The 12572-nt window shown below is 54.4% G+C and overlaps 1 protein-coding gene across 3 annotated transcripts in view; it reads right to left on the reverse strand.

Moving 5' to 3' along the window:
• ITGA3 (integrin subunit alpha 3) overlaps positions 1–12572 on the reverse strand; it is a 34037-nt gene that overhangs the window by 7674 nt on the left and 13791 nt on the right. For all 3 annotated transcript variants that reach the window (XM_017853905.1, XM_017853908.1, XM_017853906.1), the window contains exons 5-23: positions 11581–11667; positions 10982–11189; positions 10313–10509; positions 8555–8643; positions 8279–8415; positions 8025–8111; positions 7034–7101; positions 6825–6961; positions 6086–6235; positions 5886–5983; positions 5445–5592; positions 5119–5187; positions 4443–4522; positions 4284–4361; positions 3637–3739; positions 3305–3487; positions 2995–3117; positions 2173–2286; positions 1133–1231 (exon numbers count right to left, since the gene is read on the reverse strand). In XM_017853905.1, coding sequence (XP_017709394.1) covers positions 1133–1231; positions 2173–2286; positions 2995–3117; positions 3305–3487; positions 3637–3739; positions 4284–4361; positions 4443–4522; positions 5119–5187; positions 5445–5592; positions 5886–5983; positions 6086–6235; positions 6825–6961; positions 7034–7101; positions 8025–8111; positions 8279–8415; positions 8555–8643; positions 10313–10509; positions 10982–11189; positions 11581–11667 — 2255 coding nt within the window. The remainder of the gene's footprint in view (positions 1–1132; positions 1232–2172; positions 2287–2994; positions 3118–3304; positions 3488–3636; positions 3740–4283; positions 4362–4442; positions 4523–5118; positions 5188–5444; positions 5593–5885; positions 5984–6085; positions 6236–6824; positions 6962–7033; positions 7102–8024; positions 8112–8278; positions 8416–8554; positions 8644–10312; positions 10510–10981; positions 11190–11580; positions 11668–12572) is intronic.

Genomic DNA, 12572 nt, shown 5'->3' on the forward strand with positions numbered 1-12572 from the left:
GAGGTGGGAGGACTACTTGAGACCAGGAGTTCAAGACCAGCCTGGGCAACACAGTGAGACCTCATCTCTACTAAAAATAAAAAATTAGGCTGGGCGCGGTGGTTCATGCCTATAATCCCAGCACCTTGGGAGGCCGAGGTGGGTGGATCATGAGGTCAGGAGATCGAGACCATCCTGGCTAACACGGTGAAACCCCGTCTCTACTAAAATACAAAATTAGCCGGGCATGGTGGTGGCACCTGTAGTCCCAACTACTCAGGAGGCTAAGGCAGGAAAATGGGATGAACCTGGGAGGTGGAGCTTGCAGTGATTGCGCCACTGCATTCCATCCTGGCCACAGAGCGAGACTCTGTCTCTAAATAAATAAATAAATAAATAAAATTAGCTGGGCATCGTGGCACATGGCTGTAGTCTCAGCTACTCGGGAAGCTGAAGTGGGAGGATTTCTTGAGCCCAGGAGTTCGGGGCTACACCACTGCATTGCAGCTGGGGCAACAGAGTGACACCCTGTCTCTGAAGCAAAATAAAATAAAATAATAGCTTTTCCATTGATTATCTTTTCTGCCATGTAGATGATGACATCATCTGTCAATATTGACCAGGTTCTCACGGTCGAACTTCCCTCCGTTCTGCCTAGATGTCCTGCCTTTCTCTCTATATATACATATTGCCTGTGGCCAGAAGCTCACAGGTCCATAGTGGATGTGACAATGGGTGAGATAATCAGGAGGCCCACGTTCCAGCCCCCAACAAGCTGAGCCACTTTGGGGAGGCCACTCAAGTCTCTCTAGGCCTCAGTCTCTCAGCCATAAAATAGAGAAGCGATCCCAGCCTTACTCTTCATGGAGACGTGTGCAGATCAAAGAAGCTAATGCAGTGGTTCTCAGCCCTGGCTGCACATTAGCAGCACTTGGGGGATCTTTAAACACAGCAATACCGGAATCCACTCCCAGGGACTCAGGTTTAATTGCTCTGGGTGCAGTCCAGATACCAGAACTCCTCCAGATGACTCTTACCGTGCTGCCAAGATTGAGAACCACATGGCTGAAGTGCGTCAATGTGCTCTTAAAAGATGCCCTGTACTCCCAAGCTCTGGCTGGAGACTGCTGTCCTAGTGAACATGCGCACTCACCCACGTGGTCTTGTTCTCCATGTTGATGGTGGGGATACTGGTTCGGAGGAACAGGGTAGCCCAGCCATTTACCCGGACTCGGTCAAAGTCTCTGTAATCCTGGATGGGGAGTGGGGTGGGTCAAGAGGAACATTTGACACTCCTCTGAGCCTCCCTCCAACCCTAAGCATCCCCACCCCATCACCCTCCCACCAGGTGGTATCCTTAAACAGAACCGCAAAGGATCTGTCAGCCAGGCCTCCCCTCCACACACAAATGCACATCATTCATTTATTTGTTCATTCATTTGTGCGTCAGGTCCTGTGCTGGATGCTGGGGACAACCGAAACAATGAAGGTCACAGTCTAGGTCAGGCCCGTGGGCTAAATCTGGCCTGGCACCTGCTGTTGTAAATGAAGTATTTTTGGCGCACAGCCACACCCATTCATTTGTCTATGTCTGTTTGTGTGGTGCACTGGCAACACTGAGTAGTTGCAACAGAAACTCTGTGGCCCGCCAAGTTGAGAAGATTTCTAATCTAGTCATGTACAGAAAAAGTTTGGTCTAGATGGCATGAGAAAGTGGGCACATGAGGCATTACAACCCAGAGTCGAGCATGATAAATGGTGTGTGTGGCTTCTGAGAAAGTTAGGTGGGTGGCCGTTGGAAGAGAGGTCATTCATTTTCAGCTGGAAAAGCCAGAAAAGACCTCGCTGATAGTGAAGCATCTGACAGGGATCTTGAAAACGAAATAGAGGTTTACACACAGAGATAAAAGAGGGGGAAACGAGCATTCCAGGGTTAAGGAACACCCTGGGGAAAGGCATGGAGGTGGGAAAGTAATGGATACATAACAGAATAATGGACATGAGAGAGGTCATTTTGGCTGGGGACAAACACGTACACATCCATGCAGAGACAAGCAAATCACACACACACACACACACACACACACACACACACACACACACAGCCCTGCTATGACCCTGGCCTCGCCCTCTCCCTGTGGTTCTCCCCACCAGGGTGAATGGTAGGAGAGACCTTCAGACCCAGGCACTGACCTCGATGAAGGTGCTGTTCCACACTCGTGCCTTCACAGTCACGTTGGTGACAATGGGGGCATCAGGGATGGGGCACTCCAGCCACACACAGCGGGCACGCCCTGTGGCACAGGTCTGAGGCGGGCAGGGAACACGAAATGTGACATAGTCCGGGTCTCCAGATTCTTCGTGCCTTACTTCTTACCTCCTGCCCCTCCCAGGCTTTGTCTCACCCCTGGGTGACCCAAAGGGGTCTGACATCCTTTCACTCATGCACACCCCCCCGCCACCTCACAGTTATGCATTTCAGACACACTGTTTGGGCCAAGCTCATATAATGCCAGGCACATGGATAACATGGAATCTGACCCCTGCTCGTGTAAACAGGGCCTAACCTCCTACACCTGCTTCCCAGCCAGCTCCCTGCCTCTGGGACACCATCTCCCTCCCACTTTCCACCCAGCTAGGCTTCAACCGGCTTGCCAGGCCAGCTCTCCTCTCCCTTCCTGCAGAGGGCACACGCACCACCCACCATGCCCTGCCCGACACTGCCTCCTGCCAACCAAGGCTCTGAGCAGCTCTATTGCCCCCAACAGGCTGGGGCTCCTTGGAGCAGAGCCAGTGTCTCCTCCTTTGGTCCCTTGTCTTCGATGCTCCCCCATCAGAGTGGGGAACCCTCTGAGGGCAGGAGATGAGGCTCCCTGCTCTGTCTGGAAGCTCCCAAGAGCAGGGACCTCATCACCTCATCACACTGAGGTCTCCCTTGCTTTGTGTGACCCTGGTGCCCAGGCACCCTGTGATGGGGTGGGTGCAATCCCCTCCAATCTCGCCCTGGCCACTCACCAGCACAGTCTCAGACTTGGCTTTTTTGGCAGCAGCCAGAGTGACAGGTGGGGGACCCTGGCCTCCTCCTGGATCCAGCTGTCGCCGCCTGCGCTGTGGGGATGACAGCCTGTCCCCAGGGTCCTGGAGAGGAAATAGGAGATTTGCTGGCAGGGCAGAGGAAGAATTGGGAGCAGGGTTGCCGGAGGGGAAAGGGTGGGAGAGACAGGTTGCCAAAGAGGTATGAGAGGAGGGAGGGGAAGACACTAGCTCTTCTGCCCTGTAGCAAGCAAATAAGATGCAAATGAAATATCCCTGATAGTGTCCTTACAGTAAGAGTGAGGTTGAGAGGGTTGACAAGGTCTCCAGGTGGTCGGCAGGGCCAGGACCCATTGCCATGGATGGTGATCTCCGTGGGATACAGCAGCCACTTGCCATTGCTGACTTCATAGGGCCATTCCAGACCTAGGACCAGGGTCCCCAGGCCCACCAGCCCCTCCCCCATTGGGCCCACCTGTGGGCAAAAGATGTGTCATAATCATTATTTCCTGGAAAACCACCTCCATCTTACCAAGCCCCAACCCTCCCACCTTCAGACCCCAGAAAAAATAAAAATCATCCTTCCTAGAAGTCCCCAGCCCAGGACCCTGGCGAGCCCCTTACCTGGAATTCATACTTGAGGGGGCTTCCAACATCCTCCACAGTTTTCATGCCAGACTCGCCCATCACTGTCCCCCCAAAGAAGCTTTGTAGCCGGTGATTTACCCTAGGGGTAGGAAGGATGCTGGAGTCACAGGGGACAGGAGACCAGGGCCCCAGCAGAGGTGGTGGGCAACAAAGCTGGTTAACTGTAGCCCCTCCAACATCAGCCATCTCAGTAGAAACCCCAGCTCTGCATTTACCAGCTTTATGGACTCAAGCAAGCTATTTATCCTCTCTGAGCCTCAGTCTCTTCATCTGTAAAATGGACTTAATCATAGCTGTTGTATCACAGGGCTGCTGTGAGAAGTCATTGAGATGATGTATATAAAATCCTTAGCACAATGAGCTCTTATAAAATGGCAGAGACAACACCTTAGCCCTGGGGTTGCTGATTCCTCCACTTCTGCCCGCTTTACAAGTGGAACAGTAATAGTAATAATAATGACAGTGATTGTTGTTGTTAAGGAAAGGATGACCCAGGGGAAGTGGAGGCCTGAGGACACTGGGCCAAGGGAGGGGTCAGAGGAGCTTGGGAGATACCTTGGGGATAGGGAACCCCAGCTCAGGCACAGCAGGCTGGGGTGGGGGTGGTGGAGAGCGGTACCCACATGCTAAGCGAGGTCTGGAGTGTATAGTCCACCAGCAGAGTGAGGGTCATGGGCCAGAGGTTGTCCTGGTGACTTGACCTTCGGAAGAAATGCAGGGGGTAGGAAGGTGATCCAGGATACCTCAGCCCCAACCCAGACTGGCTTCTCGAGGTCACTCACGTGGAGAGCTGCAGCTGCACCTGAAGGTCCCTTGTGTGCAGGGTCACCCCGATGACCTCAAAGGCGATGAGCAGCTCCATCTACCACAAGGGTCAGGGAGGCAGAGAGTGGCATTTGAGGCCTAGCGGGGGTGATGTCATGGGGAAGGAGGGGCTGCACACTATTCTAGTTGGCTTTCTGGCCTTCTCCTCCTCCTCCTGTTCTGGGCAAGGGGTCTCCACCTCTCCACCTCGCCTCTGTCTCCCTTTCCTTTTTTGTCCGTTGGGTCACATCTCTGCTATTTTTGAGCTACACAACCTTGAGCAGGTAACTGAAACTTTCTAAGTGTGTGTTTCCACTTCTGTAAAAGAGCATCTGCCTCCTCAGAAGGCTGTGAGAATTATATCCTATCAAAGAAGCACAGTGTTGGGCTCAGGGGCTGGCACACAGTTGGTGCTTGGTCAGACTGGTTTCCTCCCCTCCACCTGCTCTAGCTTTGTGCACAGCTCCCTAGCAGCCCCGTTTGTCTTAGTTTCTGGGCTTCTTCTCACCCTCTACTGGGTCTCCCCTCCTGCACTGTGGCTCTCCGCTTCGAGGGAGCCCAGAAAGCAGGCAGGCAGAGGCTAGAAGGACAAGGAGCTCATCAGAGGAGCAGCCTGGGACCCAGGAGAACTGGGAGGATGTGGCCAGTGCTCACCCTCTGGTTCCGTTTGAAGGGGTTCCCCAGCTCGCAAAAGATGGTCTCATTAGCTTGGCAGGCCCCAGGCTGAGGAAAGAAGGCGAATAAGGTCAGGGTCGGGTCAAAGCAGGGCTTGTCCTCCCTCCTCCGTGGTGCAGGGTCAGAAGCCCTAGAGCTTCAGAGACGGGTTCTCCAAGCAGCAGAGACGCTAAGTCCCCCAAGAAGGCCCAGCCCAGAGGAGGGGGGCACGTGGCAGACGACAACACCTGCACAGGACACGCATATGGGGATGCAAAGACGCAGGGAGCCTTGCTTGGGCTCTGGGCCGGCCGGCGGGCACTCACGGGGCGCACTGAGGACAGCAGCAGGGCGGGAGGCACCACCAGGGTGAGCAGTGCCTCGTGGGCGTCCTCTCCGGTGTGCTCCGAGGTCCGGGTGTTCGTCACGTTGATGCTCAGGAGCAGTTTCCGGACGTCTCTGCTGTACTGGAGCCTAAGAGTAGGAGCCCAGGACTCAGCCAAGAGCTCCGCCCCCAGGGCCCTCGTGGATCAACTAGGCCCCATTCCTGGGGTCTCCTAGGTGAGAAAAGCCCATCTTGGGATAGCCAGGCCCCGCCCTCTAGTCGCACCTAGAGGAGAAAGCCCCGTTTCTGACCATTCCACCTGATCCCGCTAAAGCGCTGTCCCTCAGGCTCGTGGTGCCATGAGGCCCCGCCCCCACCCTGCCAGTCAATGAGGCCCCGCCCCACCCTTGGCTAATTAGCGCAGCCCGCGGCCCGCGGCCACCTGCTCAGCTTCTGCTGCTGCTCAGACACGAAGGCTGCCCGCATCTGCAAGTTGCTCTCACACTTGTTGTCGGGGCCGCACTCCTTCTGGAACTGGACCTGGGGTGGCCAGAGGTGTGAGGGTCGTACCACCCCAGTGCCCTCTCGCCCCGCCGCCCTCCTGGCCCGTGGTCTTCCAGGCCAGGCCCCAGCCCCACCCACCTCAGTGTGGTTCTCCAGAGCCTGTGCCTGGTTAAGGATCGGGTAGGCGTCCAGGGACCTCAGCCCCAGCCGGGGGCGATCGGGCATCCGCAAAGGTAAAGAGTAGTTCATGGAGATGATGATGGGCCGGAGTTTGTCACGGAGGTTGTCCTGGGGAGAGAGGGTGAGCTGAACCCGGCCCTGCACTGCTCCCTGCCCCAGCTGAATCCTCACACCACCCTGAACCCCAGAGAAGAGCTGGACCCCCCACCACCCTGAAAACCTGACAGTTAGGCTGAACTCCCTCTAGTCCAGTCGCCAAATTGCGACTTCCTACCATCCTGACCCTCCAAGAGGAGAGACAGGGCTTTTCCTCCTCAAAGGTCCCTTCACCTCCCCATCCACAGGGTCCCCAGGTTGAGCTGTCCCCTTCCACCCTGATGTCCCAGAGACGGACTGAGCTTGCTCCCTACTCAGGGACCCCTTTTCCCAGAGGTGGGTTGAGCCAAGAGCTCCCACACCCCTCACTTTTCTTGGAGGTAATAAGCCCTTTGGCCCCATCCCCACCCCAAGGGTCTCCATCTCTCCTCATGTGTGGGTGCTGTACACTGTACTCCTACAGACTGATAGCCTTCCAAACCGACATCCCCAATCGCTGTCTCTGGGGAGACCCCCGTCCCTCACCCTTGATCTAGGGAGACACTGGCCATCTCCTCCAGGGACCTGGGAGCCCTCATCCTGCCCCTTGCTCCTCCCTCACCATCAGGAGCAGCTCCAGCTTCTGGCAGCGCATCTCGGGCATGGAGAAGAAGCCGTGGAAGACAGCAGACTCACTGCCAGCGAAGCGGAGCCGGGGCGGGCGGCGGTCCCTGTCGGCCTCCAGAGTGTAGGCCAGGGCTACAGGTAGACAGGGTGGTCAGCAAGGGGCCAGGGGAGTGTACCCCTTTTACGCTGCACCCCAGCACTCACTGATGTTTCGCCTGTAGTTGGGGTTCCCGGCACTCTGGTTGTAAGCAAAGCACAGCTCCACTTGCACACTGTTGGAGGGATGTACAGGAGGGCGGGTCACAGTGGGACACACGTCCAGGCCCTAGCTCTCACCTCTGTACTAGGCAAAAGGAAACCGAGGCCCTTCTGGAGAGAGGCAGGGACAAAACTGGGGAGTCCACAAAGCAGGTCTGTGGTATCCCTGGCCCCTTCCCTTCCACTCCCCTTAGAGCCAAAGAAAACAGGGTTAGAGGTCACTAATGGGGAAACTGAGGCCCAGGGCCCAGAAGGACTTGTCAAAAGTCCTCAGTCAGCAGGTGGCCCATCCCAGTCTTGAACCCAGGTCTACCAATCCCCAGTCCAGGTCTCCTTGTACCACCCATCCCATTTCCCTGCTCTGTCTGCCTTTGCCTTATGATCCAAAATCCTCATTCACATAAAGACCTTGATGTCATTGCCATCATTACTGTCACTTTCCTAGCAACTAATGTGTTTTTCAGCACTTAGGGTATACACAGTGCTGTGCTAAGGACTTTTTGTATATTATCTCATTTAATTATCACAACAACCCTGTGAATCAGTTATTATCAATTCTGTTCTACAAGCAAGAAATCGGAGCCTAAGAGGGATTAATAATTCGCCTGAGGAGACTCTCCTCCATATCCATGCACTTAAATGCATCCCCCTTCCCAGAACCCATCCCCACCCGTGCACTGGCATAGCTGGCATTTGAACCAGGCCGTCCAGAGCTCCCACCTTGAACCACTATACTCTACTGCCCCCTAATTCATTCATTACCTCTTGCAAGGAATTTTGCTTTTTAATGAGGTTGGGTAGAGAGGGCAAATGCTGGCCCCAAGAATCACATTTCTAAAGGTGGGATGTCAGGAGGCCAGGGGAGGGGTTTGGGAGCTGGGGCCCCTCCTGGCCTGCCTATAAATAAATGACGAATGGGTGGGCAGAGCAATCTCACCAGGAGGTGGCCGTGCAAAGTGCAGGGTCCAGCACAGCGGGCCTGGCCACCAAGGTCTTGTGGACGATGTTGATGACGGGCCGGGCCCTGCAGAGACAACAGAGCCAGACAGATATCAGTGCCTCCTGCCTGCCCCAGGCCAGAGTTGGGGCCCAGGCTTCCAAGTTGCTGGCACAAACATGGACAGAGATGGGAATCCGTGCAGACAAAGATGAGGAAGAGAAAGACCCTTATTCACTGGCCTCCTGGCTCACCGCAGCAGCACAATGTGGTCTGACAGGCTTCCCACTAGAAGGTCTGGGTAGAAGTTCTCATCCACATCCATCTGCCCACTGAGGGAATAGCCGAAGGTGGCCAAGCCAGGCAGTCCCAGCTTCTCTCCGTGGATTACCTGGGGGCAGGGGAAAGTGGTGGGGGCAGGCTCTGGGAAGCAGGGCCCAGGGGGCTACAGGGAAGGGGTCAGTGAAGGAAAGCAAGGAAGACCCATCTCAGCTGGTGGGGGCAGCAGACCCATCCCCGTCTCTCTGTACCTGCTGGGGCTGTCTGGGGAGCCCCTTAGAGCTACTGTGATAGATGTACACTTTGCCCAAGCCTTCAAATGGAGCTCCCACAGCAATATCTGCAGAAGAAAAGGCAAGACAGGGTCACCCAGGTACTCTGGGCCCCATGTCTCCTGAACTCTGTGCTCCAGGCCATGGAGCCCAGCACAGAATTGATTTTGGCCTGATTGATGGATGGGCAATGCTCAGAGCATCAGGGACAGAGCAGAGCTCTGCAGTTCAGGATGAACACTGGGACCATCTGAAGCCCAGCTTCTTCCTATCATGGGTGGGAAAGTAGGTTCAGGAGATGGGAGGTGACTCTACCAGATAGTTGTCAAGCATTCAGTGTGTGCGTGTGTGCGCGCGCGCATGTGTGTGTTTAAAGACAGTGTCTCTCTCTGTAACCCAGGTTGGAGTGCAGTGGCACAGTCATAGCTCACTGCAGCCTCAACCTCCTGGACTCAAGTGATCCTCCCACCTCAGCCTCCTGAGTAGCTGGGACAGGCACACACCACCATACCCAGCTATTCATTTAATTTTCATGAGAGTGCTGTGGGGTGGATACTATTGTCCCCCTACTTTATAGATGAGGAGACACTCCAAAAACCCAGGGTTGCACAACCAATAAGTTTAGAGAAGAGGAAATTTGAGCCCAGGCCTGTCTCACAGCAGGGGCTGGGATTTTAACCATAACACTACAGCGAACATCACTGAAAGTGTCAAGGCTTTTAACATTCTAATCATTATCTCCACAAATAAACCCCAAGTGTTGGGTTATCTTCTTAAACTGAACTCTTCCCAGTTTGCAGCTTTGGATCGGATAAGGCCTAGGGAATCAGCAAGCCACGCTTGTTAGTAAGCCCTGTAAAGAGAGCGGAAGCAGGTCCCAGGCAGAAACCAAAGGACTTCCACAGTGCACGCTTGGCCTCTGTTGACTGAACTTTCTGGCACCTACTTTGGGTCTTCAGAGGCTCCTTTGCCTTCCTCTTCATTCTCAGCTATGTCCTGGGAAACTGAGGTTATCAGCGAAGTGACTTTCAGATAAGCCAGGTGCCCCTATGGCACTGACTCCAGCCCTGGGTCTGCCCCTGTCCCTGATACCCCAGGTCCGATGGGTTCCCAAGTCCTGCAGAACACTTATGAGGACCCCTATATCCAAGGCTCCCACCTTGTCCCATTCCTTATCATCCTCCACCTGAGATATTACATTCTTGATCTTCACTCCCCTAGCCTTGCTCCACCCCTGCACCCACTCATCCCATACCCCTTCCAGAATCATCCTTCAGGGTACAAAGTTACTATATCACATCCCTGCCCTAAAACTTTCTCTGGATGCCCCACCACCCCACCATCACCATTACCCAAATATAAATCCCTAAGATACTCTGCCTGGCTTTCAAAGCATCCACTCTCACTCCCTCTTCAGCCTCCTCTCTGATGTGAACACTCCACACCCGCAGATTTGGGCACACCAGGCCAGTTTCCATGCCTGTGTTGTATCCCATCAGTTCTCTACTGTGCACTCTCAGCCCAGCCTTGGCTGCACAGCAGCATGCAAGCTCCTCCAGGAGGCCCACTGAGCTTGCCTCTGTTGCTCCCTCTGCACACCTGCACATCCTCTCTCTAGTACTGCTGCGAGCTCCCCAGGTCCGGCCCCATCCTGTCTCATCTGTGGGCCCTGTCAAGCCTGGTGTGTAGCTGGCACTCAGTCAGCAGGGGTGCTGGGTGAGGGGTGCTGGCTTATACCCTGAAATCCATCCTGGTTGATGTCACCAATGCTGGCCACGGATAAGCCGAAGGCGGAGCCACTGTGGCCATGAAGAAGGAGTGAGGGGTGAGCAGGGAAGGAGGTTCCTGCCTGGTTCATGAAGACATAGACAGCACCCCCTACCTCCTCTTTCCTCTCAAAGTAGTAGGGGGCGCCCACCAGGAGGTCCTGCCACCTGCACAGGAGAGAAGGAGAGGGAAATGGGAGTGTGAGGTCAGCCTCCAATATGCAGCATAGCTCTTGTTTGATAGGCGTGACTGTGCCAGGGCACAGGGCTCTGCAAATGGCTCTTCTGGCCACAGGTCATGGGTGGGAAGGACATGTGCATGGGAAGGACATGGAGATGCCAATATGACTCCCCAAATAGAAGACATATGTCATGGAGATGCCATGCAGGCACAGATCAAACCCAAACAACCCACATCCACTGAAGCATACAAATCCCAAGCAGAAACAAGCAAATGCAGGGGTCCCACAAATGCCATGTGCAAATGCCCAGACTCCCATAAAGCCTGATTGCAAACCCCTGCAAACAACATGCAGACAGCTGCACAACTGCAAATCCTCCACTCCCCTGACCTGGCTTAGGTAAGCCTTCCCCCACCCATCGCTCTCCCTGGCCCCAGAGGATGTCCCTAGATTCTCACCCATCGTTGTTCAGGTCTGCCAGGGCAATGGCGCTGCCAAAATAGGCGCCCACCTGCGAGCCCTCCAGCACCTGCCTCCTCCGCAGGTCTCCGCCTGCCTCCTGGCTCAGCAAGAAGACCGCACCCATATGTCGGTGCCGTGGGGCACCTGTCACAATGGTGATGTTTTTGGGGTGCAGGATGGCGCTGCCTACCTGCACCGTGTACCCTGGGATAGAGGGAAGATGTTCAACCAAGGTCCCAGTCAACTTTGTCTCTTTCTACTCTGGACCCATCTCCCTATCCCCTCCTTTGCCCCCCACCATGATGTTCTGTCCCACTATTCCAAGTAGGGCAAGTAAGTAGACTCCAGATGGCCAGCAGCCATGCCCCATCCCAGCCCTGGTTCTGCCTGGACACTGGACTGTGAGTATCCTAAAGGTAAGAACTTTGCATCTTGAGAGCTTGGAACAGGGCCTGGCATACAGGTGCTGGTCAATCTGCATGTGATAGTTTAACTAAATGCCATTAGTCACAACTGCACTCTGGCCTCACCTTTCCACCATGGACTAAGCCCCCTTCCCCTCTATCACTCGATGGGCTACCACTACTGTACTCACCAATATAGAGGTTTCCTTGGTCCTCTGGGTCCTTGTAACTATACTCAGATAAGTCCCACTCCTTACGCTGAATCATGTAGCTGTTTCCTTCACAGGGATTGAGGGAGGGAGAGTAGGGAGTATAAGTCACCACTGGTTTCCTCTACCATGTCCAGCCCACCCCCACCCCCACCCAACAAGGATAATAATAACCCCTTTTATTGGTGAGCACTTTGCCATTTATAAATCACATCCTCTTTAACAATTATTTTTTCCTCTTTTTTTTTTTTTTGAGACAGAGTCTCGCTCTTGTTGCCCAGGCTGGAGTGCAGTGGCGTGATCTTGGCTCACTGCAACCTCAGCTTCCCAGATTCAAGTGATTCTCCTACCTCAGCCTTCTGAGTAGCTGGGATTACAGGCGTGTGCCACCATGCCTGGCTAATTTTTGTATTTTTAGTAGAGACAGTGCTTCACCATGTTGGTCAGGCTGGTCTCGAACTCTTGGCCTCAAGTAATCTGTCTGCCTCAGCCTCCCAAAGTGCTGGGATTACAGGTGTGAGCCACTGCACCTGGCCTATTTTAACAATTCTTTGAGGTGAAATTATGACCCCTGTTTTGCAGATGAGAAAAGTGAGACTCGGGAAGGAAGTTGACCTGCTCATAATCCCATGGGGAGCTGGTTGTTACAGCCATGGCTAGAACTTAATCATTCAGGCGCCTGGATATTAGAAGCTAGATGGCTTTCCCCACTCTCTAGACACTGAGGTCAGACTCCACACCATTATCTCTTTCTGGTCCTGATCCCAAACTCGGGCTGCCTAGCTAGACCCGGCATCCAGGGCTGCTGCTGGAGAGTATCTGTGACCCTGCCAAAGTGTGACATGACCAGGGGGTGGGAGGCAGGAGCAGAAGAGGGGGCAGAGGCCTCAGCCTTCGGTGTGCCCAGAGCTGTGACTATGCCTGGGGCTACCTGTTGGTCAAGAGGAGATTCAAGGCTCCTCTGCCTGCTGATT

Source organism: Rhinopithecus bieti, unplaced genomic scaffold (genome assembly GCF_001698545.2).
Source record: "Rhinopithecus bieti isolate Rb0 unplaced genomic scaffold, ASM169854v2 scaffold_35856, whole genome shotgun sequence".
In the NCBI taxonomy this organism is placed as follows: Eukaryota; Metazoa; Chordata; class Mammalia; order Primates; family Cercopithecidae; genus Rhinopithecus; species Rhinopithecus bieti.